A 24,335-nucleotide genomic window follows, 5' to 3' on the forward strand; every position below is an offset into this window, starting at 1 on the left:
ACACAATAAAAATGTCGTTAATGATAACCCTATATAAATTTGATGATTCCCTAATCACAATTTCCAAACTTTAAACATCTCTCACTTGTTTTTTTTTTTTTATATATAAAAATAGTAAAATGTTAAGAAATAGTACAAAGATAATATTGCCTTGGAAAAAGGAAAATAAAAGGACGAAAATATCCAAAAGGGTCAAATTCACCGTTCAACTGCCGTAAAGAATAAGGGCATTTTGGTAATCTAACCAGCCGAGCCTCCTCATCCAATGTTGTTGCCGAGTTGCGTAGGCCATAAGTGTCAACGTTATTACGACATAAAAAAATAAAACATATAGAATATTAATAATTACGAAAAAAAAATTATTAATATTAATATTAATATTATTATTAATAATACTCTCTCTCTCTCTCTCTCTCTCTCTCTCTTTGTTTACATTTGAAAGCAAAAACATTTTCAGAATCCGTGTAAAAAAGAAAAACACTTTCATTGTTTCTGGTGCTTTTCTCTTCCTCCTCTCTCAGGTACCAAAACCCCTCTCTTTCTCTCTCTGTGAAAATTTTACTTATGAATATTGTAAAAAAAATATGTATATATTTTTAGATGGGCACAATTTTTTTGTTTTTTGTTTTTTGTTTTTTATGTTTTCTGAGTTTGTTTGAGGTTTCATTGGAAGTTTTTTCAAAAAAGAATGGTGGGTTTTTATTTTTAGATAAATTGGACTTGAAATAAAATGTTATCCAAAGGTAAAGTTTTGGGTTTTTTTTTTTTTTTTTTTTTTGGTTTTTGTTTTTTTTGTTTTGGGTGTAAAATTTGAAGCAATTTGTAGAACAAATCTGGGATTTGAATTTTATTTTATGGCTGTTTTGGTTTTTGGGTTTTTGTTTTCTGTGCTGAAATAGATCGGTGATAAAGGAATTTTGGGTGAATGGTACTTTTTCCTGTATCAGATATAGCTATATATTAAATATATATTTTTTGGTTAGAGCATTTTGAGTTGTGGAGCTTAAGCTAGGAACACAAAAAAGGAGGTTAGAGAAAGAATCTTTAGGATTTTTGTTACTGTATATTTTATTGGATTGGATTGGATTCGATATCATTTGGTGAAACAAAGAATCTTACATATTTGTTTATGTGATTGAATTGGGGTTTTTGGAAATTTTGTTTTTCTGTTGGTTTTGTAGGAATAGATGGGCAGGGGAGGAAAGATGAGTAGCAAGAGGAATTTCAGGAGAAGGGTCAGGTCTGAAGATAAGGGTTCTGATGATTCAGATGAGGATTATGTGGTTTCCAATGAAGAAAACGTGGTCTCAGATGGTTCTGATGAGGATTATTGCTCTTCTTTAGATGGATGTGCTTCAGAAGAGAGTTTTGGTAAGTTTATTGAAGAGGACGAGGACGAGGAGGAAGAGGAGGGGGCGGTGAGGAAGGTTGTTAGATCAAAGGCTAGATCAAAAGTGCAAAAGGGCCGGTCGGGGCAGCAGAAAATTGTAGTGAAAACAAAGAGAAAGAGGAGAAGGGTTATGAGGGATGATGAAGAAGAGGATGAGGACGAGGATGAGGATGAGGATTATAAAGTTGATGATGATGATGATGGGGAGGAAGAGGAGGAGGAGGAGGTGGCGGACGAGGATGAGGTAGAGGAGCCAGATTACGAGGATGAGGAATTTACCCCTGATGAAGATGATTGTTCAGATGCGGAAGAGGAATTGATGCGTAGAAAGAAGAGAAATAATATGAAAGTGAGCAAGAGAGGCTTGCAGAAAAAGGGTCCTGTTAGAGGTAGGAAAAGGAGAAGGAACCATAAGGTTCCAAAGAAGCCTTTGGGTAATAAAAGAAGAAAGAATGGTGGGTTTAGGAGGAAACTTCAATTTGATGATGATGATGACAACGACGACAACGAAGATGACAACAATGATGATGATGATGATGAGTTTGTTAATAATAGACCGGTTGTGAGAGAGAGGAGCAAGAAAAAATCAGGTCGAAGACGGAGGAGGTTTGTTGTTTGTTTGGATTCAGATTTTGTGTCTTCTGGATCATCTGATTGTGAATATACCATTTCCGAGGAAGAGAAACATACTATCTCTGAAGAAGAGAAACATACTGTCTCTGAAGAAGAGAAACAGCCAGTGAGAGAAACCATGGAGTTTTCTAGAAGTTTGAGAACTAGTTTAAGGAGTTCATCTTTGCCAAGTGGAACTCAGGAGGTCGGGAATTTACATCAGCCAAGAAGACGTCTGGTAAGGAAGGGTAAGGAGAAGTTAGAGGAACCTTTGGTTAAGAAGGGTAAGGAGAAGGTGGAGGAAGTGAAAACTGAGGTGGTGAAGCAGGTGTGTGGAATTTGCCTGTCTGAAGAAGATAAAAGAAGATTTAGGGGAACGCTGGATTGCTGCTCTCATTATTTTTGTTTTGCTTGCATAATGGAGTGGTCAAAAGTGGAATCTCGTTGCCCTCTGTGCAAGCAGAGGTTCAAAACAATCATTAAGCCTGCAAGGTCAGCAGCAGGAATTGATTTGAGAGAAGTGGAGATTCCAGTGCCTGAGCGTGATCAGGTATCTTATTGCTTTCCTCTTACTGTTCTGTGCTTATTTATTTTGAATTTCTGGTTGCTTAATGCTTATTTTCTGGTTTGAATTGGGTTCATTGCTTTATACAGGTTTATCAACCCACTGAGGAAGAACTTAGGAGTTACCTTGATCCATATGAGAGTGTGATTTGTACAGAATGTCATGAAGGTGGGGATGATGGTCTCATGTTGCTGTGTGATATCTGTGATTCACCCGCACACACCTATTGTGTTGGTCTTGGACGGGAGGTACCCGAAGGTAATTGGTATTGTAACGATTGTAGTAGACCCAGTGCTATGGTATCTTCAAGCTCCCAAGCACAAGATCATCTGCCTGATCAAAGGATTAGAAGCAACAACATGTCTAATAGACCCCCACCTCTTGTAAATATTAGAGAAGGTTTAGACCTCAATTCAATGTCCTCACCATGTACACCATTTCCCCAAGGATTTGGGAATCTTGCATCACCTAGATTTCCTGTTGGAAGTTCCCCTGCAGCTTCTCCAGTAACTGGAGCGGCACCAACTCTTTCAGGGAGACGTTGGATACATCGTCACATACAACAACTCATTTCCTCTAATAGAAATTCTATGGCTGGTAGAACTGATGGGATGTCAGCTGTCAATTCAAGTAGTGATTTTTTAAATTCTCTAAATAATCAAGGCAGGGATACAACAAGTCAACAAACAAGGACACACGACACAGGGATGCCATATCATATGTTCTTGGAGGATAGGTTACGCGACAATCCCTCTTCATCATCCCAAAGTAGGGATTTCTTTCCCTCGAGATTAAGCTTTGTGAGAAGGCAAGCAGGTCAGGACCAGACTATGACATCTACTGATAGGTCTTTAAATGGGACATTATGGCCTGAACAGTCAGGGATGAATACAATACCGGGTTATGAGCAACTCCATCCATACAACAGATCATCAAACTTTGGGTCTGATGGTAGTGCATCACCTTGTACAGTTAGAGAGGGGATTGAGTTCCACATGGCAAAGGAACAATTGCAATTAATGGTTAAAACCCATTTGAAGAGCTTGGCCCGAGATATCGATTTAGGTATGCAAAAATTTATTTTATTTTATCAACATCGCATAGCCCCTAGACATTGTAAGTATTTAACACTATAGTTGTAGTGTCTAGGGAGAATCTTCAACTACGGCACTCAATTGGAACATAAAATCCTTGTTTAGGAAATACTAATTAGAAACATAAGAATAAGTTCTATAATTATTTTCTAATATATGATGCTGCCACTACTTTTGATGCATTCTATTTTGTTGAGTATTTTTTATAAATAATAAAATTTAATTAAAAAGCACAAAAGGGGTGCAATCCTACTACAGGGGAAGTATACAGAGGAAATGCCCAAACAAAGAAACAAAAATAAAGAAAAATACAAGAAAACTAATGAAAGCTCAATGTATTCAGGAACTCCAGACAGTCTGCAGTAGAAATAATTCTGGAAGTTCAGCTTAATCAAGTCTAGCTCTTTCTCCTTAGAGCAACAATTGTTTCTTGCTGAGTTGATTTCTTTTCTACCATGTCTGTGGAAAAGCTCAAACTGCACTTATTCTTTTGATTCAGGGAATACTTTCAAGGACATTGCAAGGAGTTCTACACACACCATATTAGCTGCATGTGGGCTTGAGCATACGAGGAGCGAGGTTTATTATTCCATTCCCCCACCATCAGTCTGTTCCCACATTGAATTAATGACAGGTGGACAGACAAGTCTGATGAAAGGTTGCTGCTCCTCTTGTTTCGATTCTTTTGTAGGGGACGTGGTGAAGAAGATCATGGACTCAAAAATGCCACCAACATGGTTGAGTCTAGGTCTTTAGGGATATTGATGCAGCAAGTATGTCTTGCTGCACATTTTTTGTTTAGGAGTTAGACAAGAAATTTGTGGTTAACTTGTTTATAGAGATTATTCACTGACATTGAACACACAACACTATTCTTACTCAATTATTTTTATAGCTAATATTCAAGAAGTCAAATTTTCTTCCTCTTAATGCATTGGTTGCTGCATTAAAAAATTTTCAGGGGAAAACCAAAATGGTTCTTAGTCACTGCTTGTACCTGTTTAGCACTGCTTAATGGTAATCTTGCAGATAATTTCACATGAAGGTGTCGTTGTTAATGGCTTAGTTTGGCATTTTTTTTGTTTGTTTGTTTATATATTGCTTTTTTAAAGATTACTTTTTTCAGTTACCTTGGTATTTTTGTTCAGCTTATTTTTTAAGCAAAATTTAAGAGTCAAACACTGAAATAAGCTATACCACACAAAACACTGTTTTCATATATGACAGTTGTTTCAGTTATTTTAATGTAAGACATAGTCGTTAACTGTTGCGGCCACCTTGTTTCATTACAGAATCTTTGGTCACTGAGTCAAAACCAAAAGTACCAGTATCTTGTTAGCTCTTTATTAAAATAATAATAATAATAATAATAATTACACATTTGGTCCTCAATTTTTACCCTTTGTTTCAAAATGGTCTTTTATCTTTTGAAATATTTTATTAGTCCTTGTACTTTTAAGTTTGTGTAAAAAAAAAATCCATATCATTAACTCTTGCTTTGAAACATATATAAAAGAAGTAAACAAAAATATTTAAATAACCAATCTGTCCTATCTTTTGCTTCTATCAAAATCCTTCAATTTTACTTAAAAATCTCAACTCAAAATCAAAATAAGAGTAAAATAGTAGACCTTTTTGACACAAACCTAAAAGTATAATAAATTAAAATGAAACATCTTACTACTTTTCGGCCCTTCTTTTTCTTTTTCCCAAACTTTTGCCTCGGCTCAAGAGTTTTGACAAAGTCTAAAGACAATATATTTCAATAGTTGTTTTATATGAAAGTGACGTCGTGGAAGTAGTTGTAAAAAAAAAGTTCTGAAATTTATTGTGTTTGTAAGTTGTAACATTGTTTTATTTGAAAAAATTATGTGTCCCAAATATTAATCATTATAATTTGGGTTAGGTTAATACCAGTTGTGGCACCAGTGTCAACCAGTTGCAAAATAGAAGAAGTTAAACTTACAAACACACTACCCCACCACAAGCCAAGTTGGATAACACAACAAGTTACAACTTTATTCTTTTTTCTTTCTTTTTGTTTTCTTTACTAACGTAGTTATCTAGAACAAGTTACAAGTTGCTAACACACTACAGCCACCACAAACACTGTAAAAATCATTTTTAACAACTTTATAGGTATCCACCAAGTCCTCCATTATGCAACCACTGACACGGTGACACCAACCCCACAGAAAAGTGCCTTCACTTTGCCGGGAGGATTCATCACTTGAATGGGATTGATCAAGTGCGTCTCTCTCTCTCTCTCTCTCTCTCTCTCTCTCTCTCTCTCTGTATATATATATATATATATATATAATTATTGAAATGATAAGTTGTGATTAATGTACAATAAAAATAACGTCAGAAATAATCTTTTAAAAAAGTGATATTACACTAATCACAATCTTCTATCTTTGTATGTTGTAAAATTTGTTCTCTAGAATTAATGAAATATTTCATCCTAAGTAAAAACAACCAAATTCCAAACACTCAAATTTTTAGCTTCCCTCTTTTCTACTTTTTTAATGGGTACCTATTGGGATGGAATCAAAATTTCATCTATGAGGAGGCAAAGAATGAATTAAAAAGCTTTTAAAGTTTTAAGAATAAATAACTTTCACATTAAAAATAATTTACAAATCAATAAGTCATATTAAAAATCACAATTCATAGACAATAAATTTAGTTAAAGAGGTGGCGATTTTAAAAAAAAAAAATGATAATTTAATAGTTGGAGGTAGAGGTTTTTTTTTGGGGAGGGGGGGGGGGGTGGAGAATATAAACCTGAATATCTGTGTTAGAAACACCAAGTTGAGCTTTTTAAGTTTATGGGAAACATTTGAGAAGATGTTGTATATAACAATTTTAACAAATAAATTCCCATTCCAATCCCAATTTACTGGATGACTCAAAGATGAACTTCCAAGCAATATATACTTAATGCAAATGTCAGTTGCAACATTAATATGCCATTCATGGGAACTAACTTTTTTTTTTCTTTCCAATTTATGACAATTAAAAGATGATATAAATAAAAGTATGTTGCCTAGAAACTGAGCCAAGAGTTTCCTTAAACTTAATTGGGAACAATGAGAATGCTGTTTATATCTACAAAATGATCAAGATGAACTTCCAAGAACATAATTAATGCAGATATCAGTTGCAAATCAAGGCCAATCATAGGAAGAACTCAACTTTTTCTTTTTCAATTTATGACCAGAATTTGAAAGGTGATATAAAAGTATATTTCAGGCCTAGCAACTAAAGTTCACATGCAACATAAATTACACTCATTCCTACACCTTATTCCACACTCTGGGTTTTAATACATTGGCATATTCACTACAAACAAACCATATGTTGATGCAGAGCTGTTGGTTGTAACTTTGAATACCACTAAGCAGCCATTATGAACCTTCTTCATAAATTGTCATCAAGAATGGTGGACAACAACAGCCCATGAACAAACTCACATCTTTTTGCCTTCTCTTCCTGATCCTTGATAGAGAAGGGAGATGACTGAACATTTCTGTCACCAAAAAAATAAAATAAAATAATAAAAATCAGAAATGGCCAGAAAAATAACATGAAATTATATAAAACATGATGAATTTGCCGAAGCAAGCGAAGAGTATGGTCACTTCGTAGTAACATGGCTTGTGTTTCTGCTAAACATTTTCACACTAGCATTTGGCTGTAAGCATTGAAAGTAAGAGTATGGCACGGCACTTGAGATGATGTGTAAAATGGCATACAGTTTACAAATGCTTTTGGTGCATAAACCAATAGATCATATTTCTTCAGGGGTTAATTTGTCATGTTTGCTGCATATACTTATTGGTCATATCTTCCTGGATTAATTTGTCATGTGCTACAATCAAACGTATATGGATGTGGCAAAATTCAGAATTTGTATTTTGCTACAGGCACATGCATGATTGCAAATCTGTGTGGGGATGTTGTGTTTCACTTTCTTTTTTTGATGAATGTTGGTTTTTTTTTTGGGGGGGGGGGGGGGGGGGGGGGGTGGTGTTGTTTCACATTCAACAAGCTTTATTCTGGAGTGTCTAGCTTGGCCTAGAGTTATTAGGACAGGAGTTAAGCCAGCTGGGTAAGATAGGTGTTTTAGGAATGCTTCAGTGTCTGGTATTCTGGTGTTTTAAGAAAATGCATAGAACAGATGGGAAACCAGTTCAGCTTGACTAATTCGACTGCAAAGACTGCACAATCTTAATCAACCTCAAAACCGCACAAAGCAGTACACTACTTATCAGTTATGCAGTACAATACATATCAATTGCAAGTTTGAATGATATTTATAGATTAAAAAACACATAAATTACATGGAATATTCCCAAATCAGACATGAATATATAGAAATGATATTATGATTCCCTCAACCAAATATTCCATCACAATTTGTTATGAGACTTTAACATGCTTCAAAGGAAAATTGTGTGAAATACCCTTTCAACTAGAAGAAAAATCTCCACATGATATTAGCACACAATCAAAGACAATGGCTATATTGATAACACATCAACATTGACATGGATCCTAGCACACAATAAAAAATAACTTACTAAAATGGATTAAAAAAAGGTTGGAAATGCAATTACATACCGCTCTGACACTTTCTGCTCTGTTTTTTTCTTGACTGAGCTTGTTTCAGGTGAAAACTGAGGTTGAGCACTTACAAAATCATCAGCCATAGGCAAAATAAATGATGACAACAATGGATCTGGTGCTGCATTGGATGAAGAGACTATACAGGAAGACCCCCCAAAAAGGGACTGAAAGTTTCCTTCTCGCAGCTCTTTCCTCAATAAAGATAGTGTAGAATGTGCTCCACTTTTACGTGTTTTTCTCTTGCGTTGCATGTAAACAATTGTTAAGGAATCATTGTGTCAAACTCTTGTGATAATTATTTTATTAGTAATTACTCGTACTCACCAGTGAGTCTTGACTTCACAACCTCATCTTCAACCTTGTTCTTACAAGAAGAGGAGGTGCCACTTTATATAAAGAAAGCGGTTACCAAATAATTGGCAATGCACAAAGACTTAAATTTAAGTATATTGATGGACCCAAAGACCAAGAAAGTAGAAAAAATACATCTCAAGAAAAGTTAATTGACCTTCACACATGACTTACTAGTATGTGTTTCATTAGTCTCCTACTGGAAATTTTTGTTTTTTTTTTTGGGCAGGGGTTGTGGGGGGGGGGGGGGGGGGGGGTGGGGGGTGTGTGAGTTAGTTAAAAAAAGAGTAACAAATGAGGGAATGCCGGGTAGACAAATGAATGAGTTAAACAAAAGGCAAGTAGTGGGTGGATGGATGAAAATCAATTCTTCTGTTCTTTCCAGCACCTTCAGAGGAACCAACCCTTCAGAGAAAGTGCAGGAAAAGATAATTTGTCAATTTAAAACATTAGAGATCCATATCATTTTCATTCTCTCAGATGCCATAAAAGTTGTTACTTCAAAACACATGCAGAATGTTCAAGCAAGTTGACTTGGAATTCAACTCAAAAAAACTGAATTGAAAACGATACATGAAAAGATTGCAGACTACTTGTAATAGATAACAACTCAAAAGAAAAGGATATCTTAAATATGTTTCCATGTTGTAGGGTAATGTGCGCAACCATATCAACCCCCACCCTCATTGCACAAACTGGACATACCTGCAGAGAAACAATACCCATAATGAGCAATATTAAGGTCCAATAAGCACCCTCCCATTAGGGACACTGGAAAATTACCTTTTTTATCTATTATATGACAAACAAAAAGCCACTAAACCAAAGATTTAAACTTCCACAATCTTAAACTAGACAGGGTACTAATCAAACTTAAATTTTCAGCCCATCAGAGACACCCTAATCCACACTATCCTGATCATATCCAAAACCACTAGCGGGTTGAAAATCAAAGACCCACAATCATGTGCAAGTAAGTGGCTTTTCAAGAAGTCAAGCCCCACTTTCCTAAATAAACAAAAGGGGTACGTACCATCATCAGCTGCAAAAGCCTATTGGTTGGTATGAATCAATATACCAAAAGTCAATGCAATTAAGGGTTACAATCTCTTACATCAACATTTTTTGTATGTATTAATAGATTAACATAGTTTAATAGGATACCAGCATTTCATCAACAATTTCATTTAATCAGTGAATAAATGAATTCTAATGCCACCCAGGGCAGTAAAAGTTGAAGCAGCAGCTACCTAATACCATAAGAGGAAATAAATAGGACCAGCTTAACTCTCTATTGGCTTAAATTCCAACTCCTTAATCAATAGCCATGCAGAAAAACTCCAATAGTTGGAAGTTAAGGCATTGTAAATTAGGTTGAGCAAAACATTGCTTGATTAAAAACAAATTTATCATGCCATCCATTAGATGCCTAGTTTATAAGCATCAACTAGCTTTTTAATAAACATGTAAACACAATGAACAAGGCATTTTGGGGAAAAGAAAGAAAGAAGATATTTCAAGGTTTCAACATCTTCTTGCTTGTAAGTTGTAACATATGGAGATGGTTATTATTAGACAAAGAGCAATACCCCATTCTTTGCCTCTACAGGATGCTCTTCATCAATGTGGCAGCACAGTCCAACAATATCGAAATACTCTGAACAGAAAGGGCATGGAAACTCCTCCCTTATATCGTCATCACCATCAATTTCTTCAAATCCCATGAACATATCTGCATTGCAAAACTTTACTTCAGTAAGCGCCAAAAAATATCACATTGCATACACATCACAGAACAATTAAGACCTCCATTTTGAGAAAACCAAGTGAAACAATACTGAGGGAAAAAACCAAATAATTGGACTTTCAAAGTTCAATTCTCTTCTGCCTCATCATCATTCTCGCAACCAAATGGAGCTTACAATGAAAGGTTTTGTACATCTAGTCCAATGCAAGGAGTTCTCAATTTTTTTTTTTTGATAAGAAAGATGCTTATTCAAAAAACTGCTGTATGCAAAGAAGCACAAAGCATATCAAACAATACAAAAAAAGAGAGAGAAGCAAAAACATAAAGGGAGAGAATCACTAGATGTGAGTCCCTAAGACCTAGACCAATCATAGAAGGAACCAACAAAGAGAGCAAGCGGCTGGTCATCAGATCCATCTAAATCCTCAAAAGTCCGCCGATTGCGTTCCTTCCAAATACACCACATCAAACAAAGCGGAACTAAGCAATATTTTCACTTTAGTTTCTTTCCCTTGTCTGCCTCTATAAGCAAAGAAACAAAACATATTTACACACACACAAAAAGGAAACTTCAAAGCCAAACAGTGGCATCAAGTTCAATGAAAACTTCATTTCTATACTCTTAACTAATCTTAATTGATTGGTAAGCTACAATATGCATCCCATGTGTTTTTGAACCCACGGTATTACGCTCTACCCACACCTGTGAGAGAAGAATGAGCCATTTGAGCCAAGGCTAATTGGCCTGATTAACAAAAAGTTAAAACCAAAATTTTAAATCCATATTTTTTTCCTTCATTTTCTTAGATATCAGTACACTTGACATTTTGTAAAAATGTTCAGGAAAATATTACAACAATTGCTTTAAAGAAATACCAAATTTGAATTAAAAAAAAAATCCAAAAATCTTTCATAACTCTCTCAGCAGCAGCAAAATACAATAAAAATCTTCAGGTCAAACATTACACCAACCTCTTAAAAGTAAATCTTCCATCCAAAATCGACACAACAAATAATTTAAGCTCCAACACTCAAGTCATCACCATTTACCTCATTTTTCAGCTACCAAACAAAGCCATAAAAGGAAGAGTCATTCAAGCCATATAATCACATTAGTCTCTCTAAAAGTAATCTTTCCCGTTTATCAAATCAAAAAGAAGAAATATAAAAATTCTAAGTTCTAACATTATAGTGATTTCCCTAGTTTTCTCAGCTCCCAAACGACACACAAAAAGTGTTATGTAGGTGATAGAAAACATATTTTCTAATACTTGAGCTCTGACATTAAATTCACTAAAACTTTCCCTCATCTCTCAGCTACCAAACAAATCCACAAAAAAGGAAGTGTTATTCACACTATAAGCATATAACCACATTAAATTCATTACAAATTGACCTTTTCCCTTTCTCAAATCTAAATGACCAAAAACTTGAGCTCCAAAATTCCAATCACCAAAATCAGGCCATATAACCACATCAACATTACTAAAAGTAAAGCTTTTCCATTTCCCATATAAAAATAACGAAGAACCCAGGCCCAAGCTCAAACATTACAATTTTCCCTAGTTTTCAACAATCACCAAAAATTCCCCCATTTTCTCATCTAACAAACAAACTCACAAAAAGGAAGTGTAATTCAAGCTATACAACCACATCAACCTCACTAAAAGTAAACACTTTCCATTTCCCACATCAAAATAAGCAAGAACCTAAGCTCTAACATTATAACCACCAAAAAGTTCCAATTTTCTAATTTACCAAACAAACCCACAAAAAGGAAGTATCATTCAGGCTATATAAACCCATCAACTTCAGTAAAGTAAACATTACCCATTTCCCACATCTAAACAAACAAAAACCTAAGTTCCAACATTCCAATCACCAAAAAATTTCCTCATTTTCCCAACTATCAAACAAATCCACAAAAAGGAAGTGTTATTCAGGCTATATAAGCACTTCAACCTCACTATAAGTAAGCCTTTTTCAATTTCACGTATGTAAATAACCAAAAACCTAAGCTCCAACATCCAACCACCAAATTTTCACTTAATTTCACAGCTACCAAACAAACCCACAAAAATGAAGTGTATTCAGTCTATATAAGGACATCAACCTAAATTAAAGTAAGCCTTCTCTATTTCCCACATGTAAATAACCAAAAACTATAGCTCTAAATTTACAATCACCAGAATTTTCCCTCATTATCTCAGCCTCCAAACAAATCAACAAAAATAAAGTGTTATTAAGGCTATAACACCACATCAACCTCACTAAAACTACGTTTTCCCGTTTACTACATCTAAACAGTTCTAAAGTTTCCAATCACTGGCATTCTCCCTCGTTTTCTCATCTACCAAACAAACCCACAAAATGGAGTTTTTATTCTTGCTACAAAACCACATCAACCTCACTAAAACTTTTAAAAAAAAGGTTCCACTCTCCCACATCTAAAATACCAAAAACATAAGCTCCGACAGTCCAATGACCAGAAATTTCCCTAATTTTCTCATCTACCAAATAAAACCAAAAAAATGAGTGTTATTCTTATTCAGGCTATATAATCACATCAACCTTAATACAACTAAAATTTTCCCCTTTCCCACATCTAAATAACTAAAAACCTAAGCTCCAACAATCCAACCACCAAAAATTTACCTCATTTTCTTGGCTAACAAACAAACACATAAAAAGGAAGTGTGTCTTTTCAGGCCATATAACCACATCAACCTCACTAAAGTAAACTTTCCCATTTTCCTCATCTAAATAACCAAGAACCCTAGCTCCAACATTCCAATCCCAAAAATTCTCCGTAATCTTCTGAGTGGCCAAACAAACACACAAAAAGGAACTGTGATTCAGGCAATAGAACCACCTCAAAGGTAAACATTTTCCATTTTCCAAATCTAAATGCCAAGAACCCAAGCTCCAACACTCCAATCCCAAAAATTTCCCTGATTTTCTCAGCAGCCAAACAAACACACAAAAGGAAGTGCTATTCTAGATATATAACCACCGGAAACTCACTAAAAGTCAACTTTTTCTGTTTCCCACATCTAAATAATCAGAAACCAAGCTCCAAGTTTCCAATCACAGAATTCCCCCTAGTTTTTTCTGCTACCAAACAAAAACACAATTAGAAAGTGCTATTCAGGCTATAGAACAACCTCAAACTCGCTAAAAGTAAATCTTTTCCATTTCCCACATCTAAAAAACCAAGAACTCATGCTCCAACATTCCAATCCCCGATATTTACCCTAATTTCCTCAGCTACCAAACAAACACACAAAAAGGAAGCTCAATTCAAGCTATATAACCACCTGAAACTCACTAAAAGTGAACCTTTTCCATTTCCCCCATCTAAATAACCAAGAACCCAGGCTCCAACACTCCAATCCTCAAAATTCTCCCTGATGTTTGCAGCTACCAAACAAACACACAAAAAGGAAATGTTATTCGGGCTCTAGGACAACCTCAAACTCGCTAAAAGTAAACCTTTACCATTTCCCAGATCTAAATAACCAACAACCCAAGCTCCAACATTTCAATCCCCAAAATTTTATCTAATTTCTCAGATACCAAACAAGCACACAAAAAGGAAGTGTCATTGAAGCTATATGACCACCTCAAACTCAATAAAAGTACACCTTCTCCATTTCCCACATCACAATAACGAAGAATGCAAGCTTAACATTTCAATTCCCAAAATTTCCCTAATTCTCTCAGCTATCAAAGAAACACACAAAAAGGAAGTGTTAGGCAATATAATTACATCAACCTCACCAAAACTAAAACTTTTCCATTTCCCACATCTAAATAACCAAGAACTCAACCTCCAACATACCAATCCCCACAATTTTCCCTAATTTTCTCAGCTACAAAACAAACACACAAAAAGGAAGTGTTATGCAAGCTATATAACCACCTCAAACTCACTAAAAATTAATTTTTTCCCATTTCCCATTTCACAATAACCAAGAACCCAAGCTCCAGCATTCCAATTCCCAAACTTTCTCAAATTTTCTCAGCTACCAAACAAGAACACAAAAGGCAAGTGTTATTTAAGCTATATAACCACCTCAAATTAACGAAATTTTAAACCTTTTCCGTTTCCCACATCACAATAACCAAAAACCCGAGCTCTAACATTCCAATCCTCAAAATTGTACCTCATTTTCTCAGCTACCAAACAAAAACACATACAAAAAAAAGGTGTCATTTAAGCTATATAACCACATCAACCTCACAAAAACTTAACCTTTTCCATTACCCACATCACAAATAACCAAGAACCCAAGCTCCAAATCCCCATCACCGAAAATTTTTCCCCCATTTTCTCAGCTACCAAACAACCACACCCAAAAAATAAAGCTCAAAATCCAGCTCACCTGATCGCGATTGCAGAGCCGACTGGTACCTCTTCGAAGCCGAAGAAAGCCGAGCGCTCCACGAATCACCATCCATAGCTCAACCTCTTTCTCCTTTGTCTCTCTCAAAAAAGTCCCACCCCAAAAAACGCACCGTTTCACACACCACAGGTCCTCAACTATCTGAGCTCTGCAGCTATGATATCCTCTCTCTCTGTCTCTGCTTTTTGATTCACACCCAATTCGATTGAGATTAAGAGTTGTGCGAGAAAAGAAACTGGGTAGGGTTCGAGCTCAGAGAGAGAGAGAGTGTGTGTATGTGTGTGTGTGAGAGAAAGAGAGAGATGAGTATGAAGGAAATTTCACCGAAAGAGAAATGGGAATTGAATTATCACTGTGGTTTTATATATTTTTTTTCTTCCCAAAAAAATTATATAAAAAAAATTTTCTATTTTCTTTTTTCTTTTTGGGTTTTGTTGGATTATTGGGTGTGAGAAATGTGTGGTGAGCATGAGAAATGGACAACAAGGTATCTCATGAATTTCATAGTATTTACAACATCCCTTTTTATAGTATGTGAATTCCACGTAACTTGAGTTTTAATTATAAATGTCAGATTCATAAAATAATTATTGAACGATCGAACATGATCTCAGGGTGGAGACAATGACCATACACGTGAGTTCTATTTCTTTTTTCTTCTCGTCAAAAAATGATTTGAGTGTGTTAGAGAGAGTGAGTTTATCTAGATAGATTTTTAGTAGGTATCAAAGTACTAAGTCACATTTGGTATGGAATAATTTATTAGGATTCTTGAGAATATTGAAAGATTCCAATATTTAATTGCAAATCACCCTTTTTGTGGGAATGTGGATTCCTTTCAAAAAAAAAAAAGTGGGTATTCACATTCAAATGCAACAATAGAGTTACATTTTGTATAAACAAACAATTTTACCTATTCTCTCTTCCTTTAACCAATAAAAATAATATATATATATAAAATAAATTGACAATTTAAATAATCATTTTTGTATTATACATGTCATTTAAAAATGTTCTACTATGTTTTATTAAAAAATTTCATGATTTATAATTTATATTTTGTTTCTCATAATTTATTTGGAAGAAGATTAAAAAAAAGACTTGAAGTTGTATTTACAAATCAAATGGTATTTTGGAAAAAAAAAAAAATTCTTATAAGATTCTTATAAATAAACAAAATCTAAACATCTCATATTTTTAGGATTTTTATTATATTTCAAATCAAATTAAATATAGAAATAATTACATTCTTAGACATTCAAATTTCCATGCATCATATTCCAAAGAATCTGGATGTTAAGAATAATGTGCATTCCCCTGTATCAAACACCACCTAAAAGTAATTATTGAAAATTTTGAGTAATATTTTCTCCTCACATAATAATACTCTCCATTAGTGTGACATTATTTTCACATTAACTCATTACTATCATGGCTTTTATTATATATTAATAACATATCATTTTCTCATTAAAAAAAAAATATATATATATATATATATATCATTTTTTTAGATGTTATGTCCCCTTATTAATTGTGAACAAATTATAAATAAATAAAAACCAATGAAAATGAATGAAAATTAAGTAATATTGTTTGGGGATATCAATACAAGAAAATATAAATGAATCATTTATAATAACATTACTCTTTTACCCCTAATTTATACAAAATGTTGAGTTTGGTAGTGTTGTGTTTATTAAACTGTGTTAGTGTCAAATAGACCGACATCTAACATTGACGTGCTTTAAGTATAGGTTTATTGGATCTAAGTTGAACAAAAGTTAAAACATGTTTTAATTTGAAAACATGATTCATGAAACTAAGATTTTAAATTATTAATTTACAAATGTCACCATTTTAAATTATTAATTTACTATTTTATTCGTAACATAAGTCTCAAAAAAATCAAATAAATGATAGTATATAACACGATTATTTCAAAAAATCAATATACCATGACATTTCACCTATGTTTTAACTATTTTAAAACGTTTTATTCTAATTAAAAAAAAAAAAAAGGAAATTTAAAACATGACTCTAACTAAAATTGTATTTCGTTGTTTGCTCATTTATTATAATTTCATTTTTAATTAATAGTATAATATAAAAGTTTAACCATACTACCATATTTGTGCCATATGGATAAAATTATTATATTTTGTGTGGAATTATACAAATAATTAATTCATCAAATATGAAAATTTATTAGAATTTTAATTGCTTAATTCTATAAAATACGTGAGTTTCAATTAATTTAATTGATAAAGTCTCTAATGATTGAATAAGAAATCTAAAATTCAACCTTCACCTACACAAAAAATAAAAAATCAATTAATATCATACTCTGACAATAAAAAATTACCATTAAAAATAGAGGTAGGAAATTCAAACTTTCTCAAAAATTCCTATAAAATATAAATTGGAGCACTTATTTGGGCACCTATAGGTGTAGCCTATAGTAGTAGACCCAACCAACCGTACCAAAAACTATTTAATATGGGACCCACCCAACAAATATAATTAACTAAAACCACACCAAACCGTTATAACACTGGCTTTCTCTCCTTGGACCAATCAAAATCTCTTTCCTTGACACTATAATTGTCTCTCTCTCTCTCTCTCTCTCTCTCTCTTTAATAACACCACGGCTCTTTTTAACATTTCCAAGTCACCACCGCGCACGTGACCCCTCGATCACCGCTCACGTGACCCCTCTCACCCTCTCTGTCTCTCTCTATTTTCTCTCTCGCTTTCTTTTGGCTTTTCTCGCTCGCTCGCTCGGCCATGAGCGAAGCTCAGATCTGAAGAGATTTCGGGTTTTTTTTTTTTTTCGGATCTGAATTTTGTGGTTTTTTATTTTCTTCTTCCATGGCGTCGAGGAACCGGACGGTGATTTTCAGGAAGTACAGGGATGCGTTGAAGACCGTTAGGGCTCCGACGAGTTCTTCGCCGGCGTCGATGAGCTACGGCGGCGGTCGCGGTAATGGTCCGGTGATTGAAATGGTCAACGCCTCGCTTCTTCATCCTAATCGGTCTTACACTCCTCTTAGCACTGAGGATCCCGGTAATTCAAGGTCTCTTTTTTCTTTTTTTTCTCTCTGTGTTTGGTTGCTGAGAAAATGTTGGAAAAGTAAAGGAATTGAAGATTTTTTCAATCTTAATTAGTGTAATTGAGCTGAGTTAATTTCAATCTCAGTGTTTTCATTGTTAGGAGATGATTATAAAAACGAAGATCTTATACAGCTGAGACGAATACGATTGCTAATTAGTGTGTAATTGAGCTGAGTTTATTGGTAGATTTGAAAGGAAAGCTGGACAACATTGTATAATTTGATTTTGGTTACTGATAGATTGTTGGGAAAGTAAAGGAATTGAAGATTTTCAATCTTAATTAGTGTAATGAGCTGAGTTGATTTCAATCTGCATGTTTTCATTGTTAGGAGATGATAAAAACGAAGATCTTATACAGCTGAGACGAATAAGATGGCTAATTAGTGTGTAATTGAGCTGAGTTTATTAGTAGATTTGAAAGCTGGACAATATTGTATATTTTGATTTTGGTTACTGATAGATTGTTAGGAAAGTAAAGGAATTGAAATTTTCAATCTTAATTAGTGTAATTGAGCTGATTTAATTCAAGCTCTCTGTCTATCTGTGTTTGGTTGCTGAGAAATGTCAGAAAAGTAAAGGAATTAAAGCTTTTAATATTAGTGTTTTCTTATTTTTGATATTTTAGGAAATGATAAAACAAAGATCTTATATAGCTGAGACGAATAACATTGCTAATTAGTGTAAATGAGCTGAGTTTATTAGTAGATTTGAAAGCTTAAAAATTTACATGAAGATTTTTTTTTTTCAAGATCTTGAATTTAAATTATATTATGATTTGGGTTTTTAGGGTGTATAAGCCTTGTTAGGAGTTCATAATTTTTGGATTGCTATAGGTGCTGTTATTCTATAAAATATGTGTGGGTAGTAGTCAAATTTCTTTTTGGGGAAGGATCAATTTCAACCATAGGAGAAAAGAAAAGAGGATAGGATTGCTAGCCTTGAAGCAAAAGAGTGATGCTAGGCATACTACAAATACTAATGTGTCAACTTTTAAATACAACATAAAAAAGTAACTAAATAATTCATTTAGTATGTTATTGATGTGGCACCAACCGAATTCATTGCTACGTTAGTTTGAAAGCTTTTTGTGTAAAATTGATACTAGATTTAGCATTTTTTTTATAAGTAATAGTCAATTTATTGAACAAGCCTACTTCAAGTATATGGAAAAATATACACAAAGTAGACTAAGAATTGCAAAGTGTTATGTACAAGTGGACGATGATTCTCAAAACTTAGTAATGGAGTTACAATTAGTAAAACCCCACAACTAGGACCAATCAAACAACAATCTAGAAAAAAATTCTATCAAATATGTCCTGAAACTTTCCAAATTCTCATATGTACAACCTTATGCTCCCCCCATAGTGTCCACATCAAACATAAGGGAACTAGATTCCAAATATGAGAAGACTATGCTACAAGTGGGCCTGTCACCTGATTTTTAGTGTCGAAAGTCATGATGGTCTAACAATCTTAGTGTTGCTAGCATTTTTAAAGTTTATGAAGATGGGTTGATGGGGAGTAATATAATTTGGATTTTCCTTTGTTTGGCTTTTTCCCAATATAGCAGGGACATTACTTTTTTATGTGGAGCTTGTGTGAGGTTTTTGGTAGATGAAGTAGGCACTTCCAGTGCATTAGGCTTGCCTCTCAATATTGTAGTGTTAGAGATATATCTGATTTATATTGCAATTGGAGTGTAAAAATGTGAAGTGAAATACCAGTGGCAGTTTAAGCCAGGAGAGATGGTTTATCTGGAGGTTGGTGTGAGACCAAAGGGCATTTGTGGGACATCTAAAGGCTAAATTAATGTGAATATATAATATAGTAGAAGGCAACTATAGATTTCTGTTGAGTTTTTCTTTTTCTGTTGGATTTTTTTCTTAACGTTTTTAGTACTACACATTTTCCTTAGTTTGGCACCCAATCATGTAACAAATATTAGTGGGGAAGTCATATGTTTTTTTTGGCTGCAGTAAGGGTGCACTTACTGTGGGTCTACCTCCAGCTTGGGTGGATGTATCTGAAGAAATATCAGCAAATGTACAGCGTGCACGGACTAGAATGGCTGAGTTAGCCAAGGCTCATGGAAAGGCTTTAATGCCTTCGTTTGGAGATGGTAAAGAAGATCAACATTTGATTGAGTCTCTTACGCAAGAGATAACTGCTCTGATAAAGAGATCAGAGAAGAAACTACAGAGACTTTCTGCTGCTGGACCTTCTGAGGATTCAAATGTTAGAAAGAATGTGCAGGTATGACTTGCAGCAAGATGTGTTACTTATCATTGCTAGCACAGCTATGTTGATTGTCTCTGATATTTTGATTTTTGCGCAAGAGGTTGTCAATTATTTTGTTTCTGGACTCTGGTATAAACCATCATCCTGCATATGGCATATGCAACCAATATAAACGTATACATATCAACTTCTATCCTCTCAAATGGGTGGCTATTCTGGTGAACTATGCTTATGTTTGCACTTTTCTGTTGCAGCGCTCTCTTGCCACTGACCTTCAGAACCTTTCAATGGAGCTACGCAAGAAACAGTCAACTTATTTAAAGCGCCTCAGGCAGCAAAAAGAGGTGCAGACCAAACTTTCCTCTTAAAGGGAAAAATTACTAGACAATTGTGACTTTGCAATTACAAAGTCACACAATTCAGTGCCTCCTCCTTTGGCACTTGGAAGCATGTTTTGTCATGCATGGTTCCAATATATGGAATAAAACTACAGCCCTTGATGCTGCTACTTTTCTTTTAGAATATTTGGAACGGATCTCTTTTGTTCATAACCACAAGAATACTGAATAACTTATAAAGCATATATTCTCAAAAAGTTCATCGGTTATTATTTTGTGTTGCAGGGTCAAGATGGGGTTGATTTAGAGATGAATCTAAATGGAAGTAGATCTATAACGGAAGATGAGGATTTGGACAACATTGTATGTGTTTCTTTTTAATCTTCTCCTGTACATTTGGTTAAATTAATCACAAGAAGTATTAAATCAAATGATCTTTTTACTCCAAATTCTTTGTACTCTACGTGATTTGCTCTGAAAATTTAGCTTACTGTTGTGCCTGAACCTTACCTTAGATGACACTAATATAGTATAATAATATGTTAGGTGTTTAGTGAACATCAAATGACCAAGCTCAAAAAAAGTGAGGCGTTCACTGCCGAAAGAGAAAGAGAGATCCAACAGGCAAGTAGAATTTCTTTGTGCACCATTATCAAAATAGCTTTACACTAACCTTCTGCAATTTTATTATTTTTAATTAAAACTAATTTTTTTTCCTTTTTTCTATATATGCTTGTGTAGGTTGTGGAATCTGTAAATGAGCTTGCTCAGATTATGAAGGATTTATCAGTTCTAGTGATAGACCAGGGCACCATTGTTGATCGAATAGACCACAACATTCAGACTGTTGCAACCACTGTGGAGGAGGGGCTAAAGCAGCTGCAGAAGGTCCTTTCTTCCTTCCTCTTTTTTTTTTTTTTTCTTAGCCTCTGGGTTATATAGCAATGCTATGTTGGGTGCTTTGGGTTTGCAGGCAGACAGGACACAGAAACAAGGGGGAATGGTGATGTGCGCTACAGCTCTCATAATCATGTGCTTTGTCATGTTGGTTCTGCTAATCCTAAAGGAGATATTCTTGTAATCTTTGGGCACTTTTATCTCCAGATTTTGCTTACATTCTTATTGTTGTGACCCTCCCCTGAGACTTTTAACGCGCGAAGAAAGGGTGGTGTGCTGTGTGCACGAGAAGATCATGGGAGATTCAAACAACCCCAATATACTTGATAAAGAGACTGTATCTATTTGTTTCTTTTCATTTTCCTGGTTTTTGGGGAGGGGAAAAGAAGGGAAAAGGGGTGGGAGGGTTCATAGGGGACATGCCCAGGAAATGTATAGAGCTGCTATTGTATTTTGTTCCATTGGCAAGGGTATTTTTCAATGGGACATGTAATTGATTTTTCTGATCTCCTGGGGGGTTGTGGCTTAGTTCCTCCTTGGAGTTCGACTTAGAGGGTGATGAGGCTGTTTTATTTGTTTCTATTAATTTTTTCTCATGCAATAAAGATGAATACATCCAAAAATTAATGCATCAGGTTTTGGTATGAAACTATTTCTTTGTGGAGATGCATGGCAATTCCAAGCATGTGCCTATGTGTAAACATATAGTACAGTGAGCAGGGGCGGCTTGGTGTATTTGGGGCTTAAAGCGAAAACTTGGGGTGTGCAGAAAATCCACCGACTTGCCAAACCCGATCCGACTCAACCTGACGGGTTGGGTCAGTTTTTAAGGCTTGGTGAGTTGGGTTGGGTTACACAATTTTTTTTTTTTTTAGTGGGTCGGGTTGGGTTTGGGTTATAAAATTACAAACTCGTCAAACCTGACCAAACTCACTCATATTTAATATATATTTAAAATATATTATATATTTAATAATATTTTTTTAAAATCAGTTGTAGGGCACTTATATATATATAAATATATTATATATTTAATAATTTAAAAAAAAATAGCTGTAGAGCAGCATTTCCTCTATTCCTCCTACTAATACTAATTTAATATATATATAAAATATATTATATAATTAATAATTTTTTTTAAATAACCAGTTCTTTCTATCCTATATAAAAGCCAATTAGTTCACACAAATCCTAATAAATTACTATTGTTGTTTAGTCATTAATGTTGTTTGCCTTTAAGGAGTTATATTGATATTAATCTTTAGGTTTTTTTAATATATTAATATTAATATTTTTTTTCTACTCAATTTAATAATAATAATAATAATAAAAATTTGTCAAACCTATGGGTTCAACCCGACCCAACCCAACCCATGTGGGTTGGGTTGGGCTGAATTTTTTTTTACTCACCATGGTGGATTGGGTCAAAAAATCCCCTCAACTTGACCCATGCACACTCCTAGCGAAAACTGATTATCTTTTTTTAAATGTAAAATTACTACTAATTAACATAAACCACATTTTTTTTTTTTTGAAAGTTTATAGACACAAAAAATTTGATAAAACTTTTCAAACTTGTTGATGTTGTAAATTGATAGCAGTAAGTAAAAGAGTGTTGTTAATGATGGATCTAGATAAGAACTAGTAAAAATTTGCCAACTCAAATATTGTAAATTTTTTTTTGTATGGCTTTTTTTTTTAGAAGTGTTACATTCACCATATTTTTCACAATAAATCCTAGATGTTAGGTTGTTACTGGTTCTAATTTGAACTTAACACTAAAATATTTTTTTGCCGTCAATAACATCTTGCTACTTAGAATTTGTTGTAAAAGTGTTGTGAAAAATGTTGTGGACGTAGCATTTCTCTCTCTTTTTTGTTTGTATTTCATTTGATAAAAAATATTATTTTATTTGTTGGCTAATATTTGGGCTTAATTATTACTATTACATTGATAGAAATAATTCTATTGGTTAAAATTTGGGAGCCTTTTTTTTACTTGGGGCCTTAGGCGACCACATCAATTGCTTTTACCATTGAGCCAACACTGACAGTGACACAATAAATTTCACAATTTAATGAGATAACATGTTGTGATTGGTGTACAATAAAAATGGTGTTAGTTGTGGATCCTTGTGAAAGTAATGTTTCACTAATTAAAATTTGTCACATCAATAAATTGTAAACAAAGTTGTGAGATTTGAAATTACAATAAGGATTGAGATTTATAAGTTTTGTATCCCCATTTTGTTTTCATCGGTACAATCTTTCTTTCTTTCACTTCCCTTCTTTTGTCTCTCATTTTAATTAAAAATTAGCTAAAACTATGACACGCTTTCACTTTTTTTTTTTTTGGGGACAAAAGTAAAAGTTTAGAAAATGAAAATATCCACCAATTCACAATTCCCTTTTGTCTGGATAATAGAGAAAGATTTATGTTTCGGAACTTTAGTTTAAATGACTTGAATAGAGTATGAAAATATAATTTTGTTTCCACTATATTGAAATTTTAAAAAAAGTACACTTGTATTGTACTAACAAATATTTTATATATATATATATATATATACACACACACACACATACAGGCAGTTTTAAATGACTTCCATTTGTTATCAAAGAATGATATGGTGGAAAGTTTCAAATGAGATCTTCTCAAAAGCCGAAATATTCTATCTAATATATTGTTTTGGAAACTGTACAAAGCAGTCAGCTTTCGTAGCTCAGTTGGTTAGAGCACCCGTTTAGTAAGCGGGAGGTCTTGAGTTCGACTCTCAACGAAAGCAAACCTTCCACTCTTTTTCGTGCATATCCATTTCTTTGCTCGGTTCCTTTTTAAGTGGGTCAAATTCGAAGTTTTCTAGTTGAAGAATGACTTTGATTAGGGCTTTGTACATTCCATCTTTTATGTGTCACAGATTCAAAGTTAAAGATGTTTCAAATTCAAA

The 24,335-nt window shown here is 34.1% G+C and overlaps 3 protein-coding genes and 1 non-coding gene across 5 annotated transcripts; 3 read left to right on the forward strand and 1 right to left on the reverse strand.

The window, feature by feature from the left end:
- The first annotated feature begins 408 nt into the window (after positions 1–408).
- On the forward strand, positions 409–4,705 carry LOC115979812. 2 transcript variants are annotated; one of them, XM_031101868.1, is made up of 4 exons: positions 409–521; positions 1,182–2,552; positions 2,657–3,632; positions 4,005–4,154. In XM_031101868.1, exons 2-4 carry the CDS (start codon positions 1,188–1,190, stop codon positions 4,025–4,027), a joined length of 2,364 nt encoding a protein of 787 aa, XP_030957728.1. In that variant the 5' UTR covers positions 409–521; positions 1,182–1,187; the 3' UTR covers positions 4,028–4,154. The 2 variants fall into 2 exon arrangements, with proteins under 2 accessions (XP_030957728.1, XP_030957727.1); XM_031101867.1 differs by lacking the exon at positions 4,005–4,154 and adding an exon at positions 4,161–4,705 and having other exon boundaries at positions 410–521.
- Positions 4,706–6,841: 2,136 nt separating this feature from the next.
- Positions 6,842–15,231, reverse strand: LOC115979816 (protein DEHYDRATION-INDUCED 19 homolog 3-like). Its single transcript, XM_031101871.1, has 5 exons — positions 14,777–15,231; positions 10,234–10,376; positions 9,272–9,349; positions 8,288–8,544; positions 6,842–7,193 (listed from the first exon to the last, which is right to left on the reverse strand). The coding sequence occupies exons 1-5, from the start codon at positions 14,850–14,852 to the stop codon at positions 7,085–7,087; spliced, it is 663 nt and encodes a 220-aa protein (XP_030957731.1). The 5' UTR covers positions 14,853–15,231; the 3' UTR covers positions 6,842–7,084.
- A 2,152-nt stretch (positions 15,232–17,383) lies between these two features.
- Positions 17,384–22,036, forward strand: LOC115979815 (syntaxin-43-like). The gene is made up of 7 exons (XM_031101870.1): positions 17,384–17,874; positions 19,891–20,167; positions 20,407–20,496; positions 20,776–20,853; positions 21,037–21,114; positions 21,232–21,378; positions 21,464–22,036. The coding sequence occupies exons 1-7, from the start codon at positions 17,669–17,671 to the stop codon at positions 21,569–21,571; spliced, it is 984 nt and encodes a 327-aa protein (XP_030957730.1). The 5' UTR covers positions 17,384–17,668; the 3' UTR covers positions 21,572–22,036.
- A 2,063-nt stretch (positions 22,037–24,099) lies between these two features.
- TRNAT-AGU lies at positions 24,100–24,173 on the forward strand. Its single transcript has one exon. It is a non-coding gene; the product is annotated as a tRNA-Thr (tRNA).
- The last annotated feature ends 162 nt before the right edge of the window (positions 24,174–24,335 follow it).

The sequence above is a fragment of the Quercus lobata genome, chromosome 3 (genome assembly GCF_001633185.2).
Source record: "Quercus lobata isolate SW786 chromosome 3, ValleyOak3.0 Primary Assembly, whole genome shotgun sequence".
Classification (NCBI taxonomy): domain Eukaryota; kingdom Viridiplantae; phylum Streptophyta; class Magnoliopsida; order Fagales; family Fagaceae; genus Quercus; species Quercus lobata.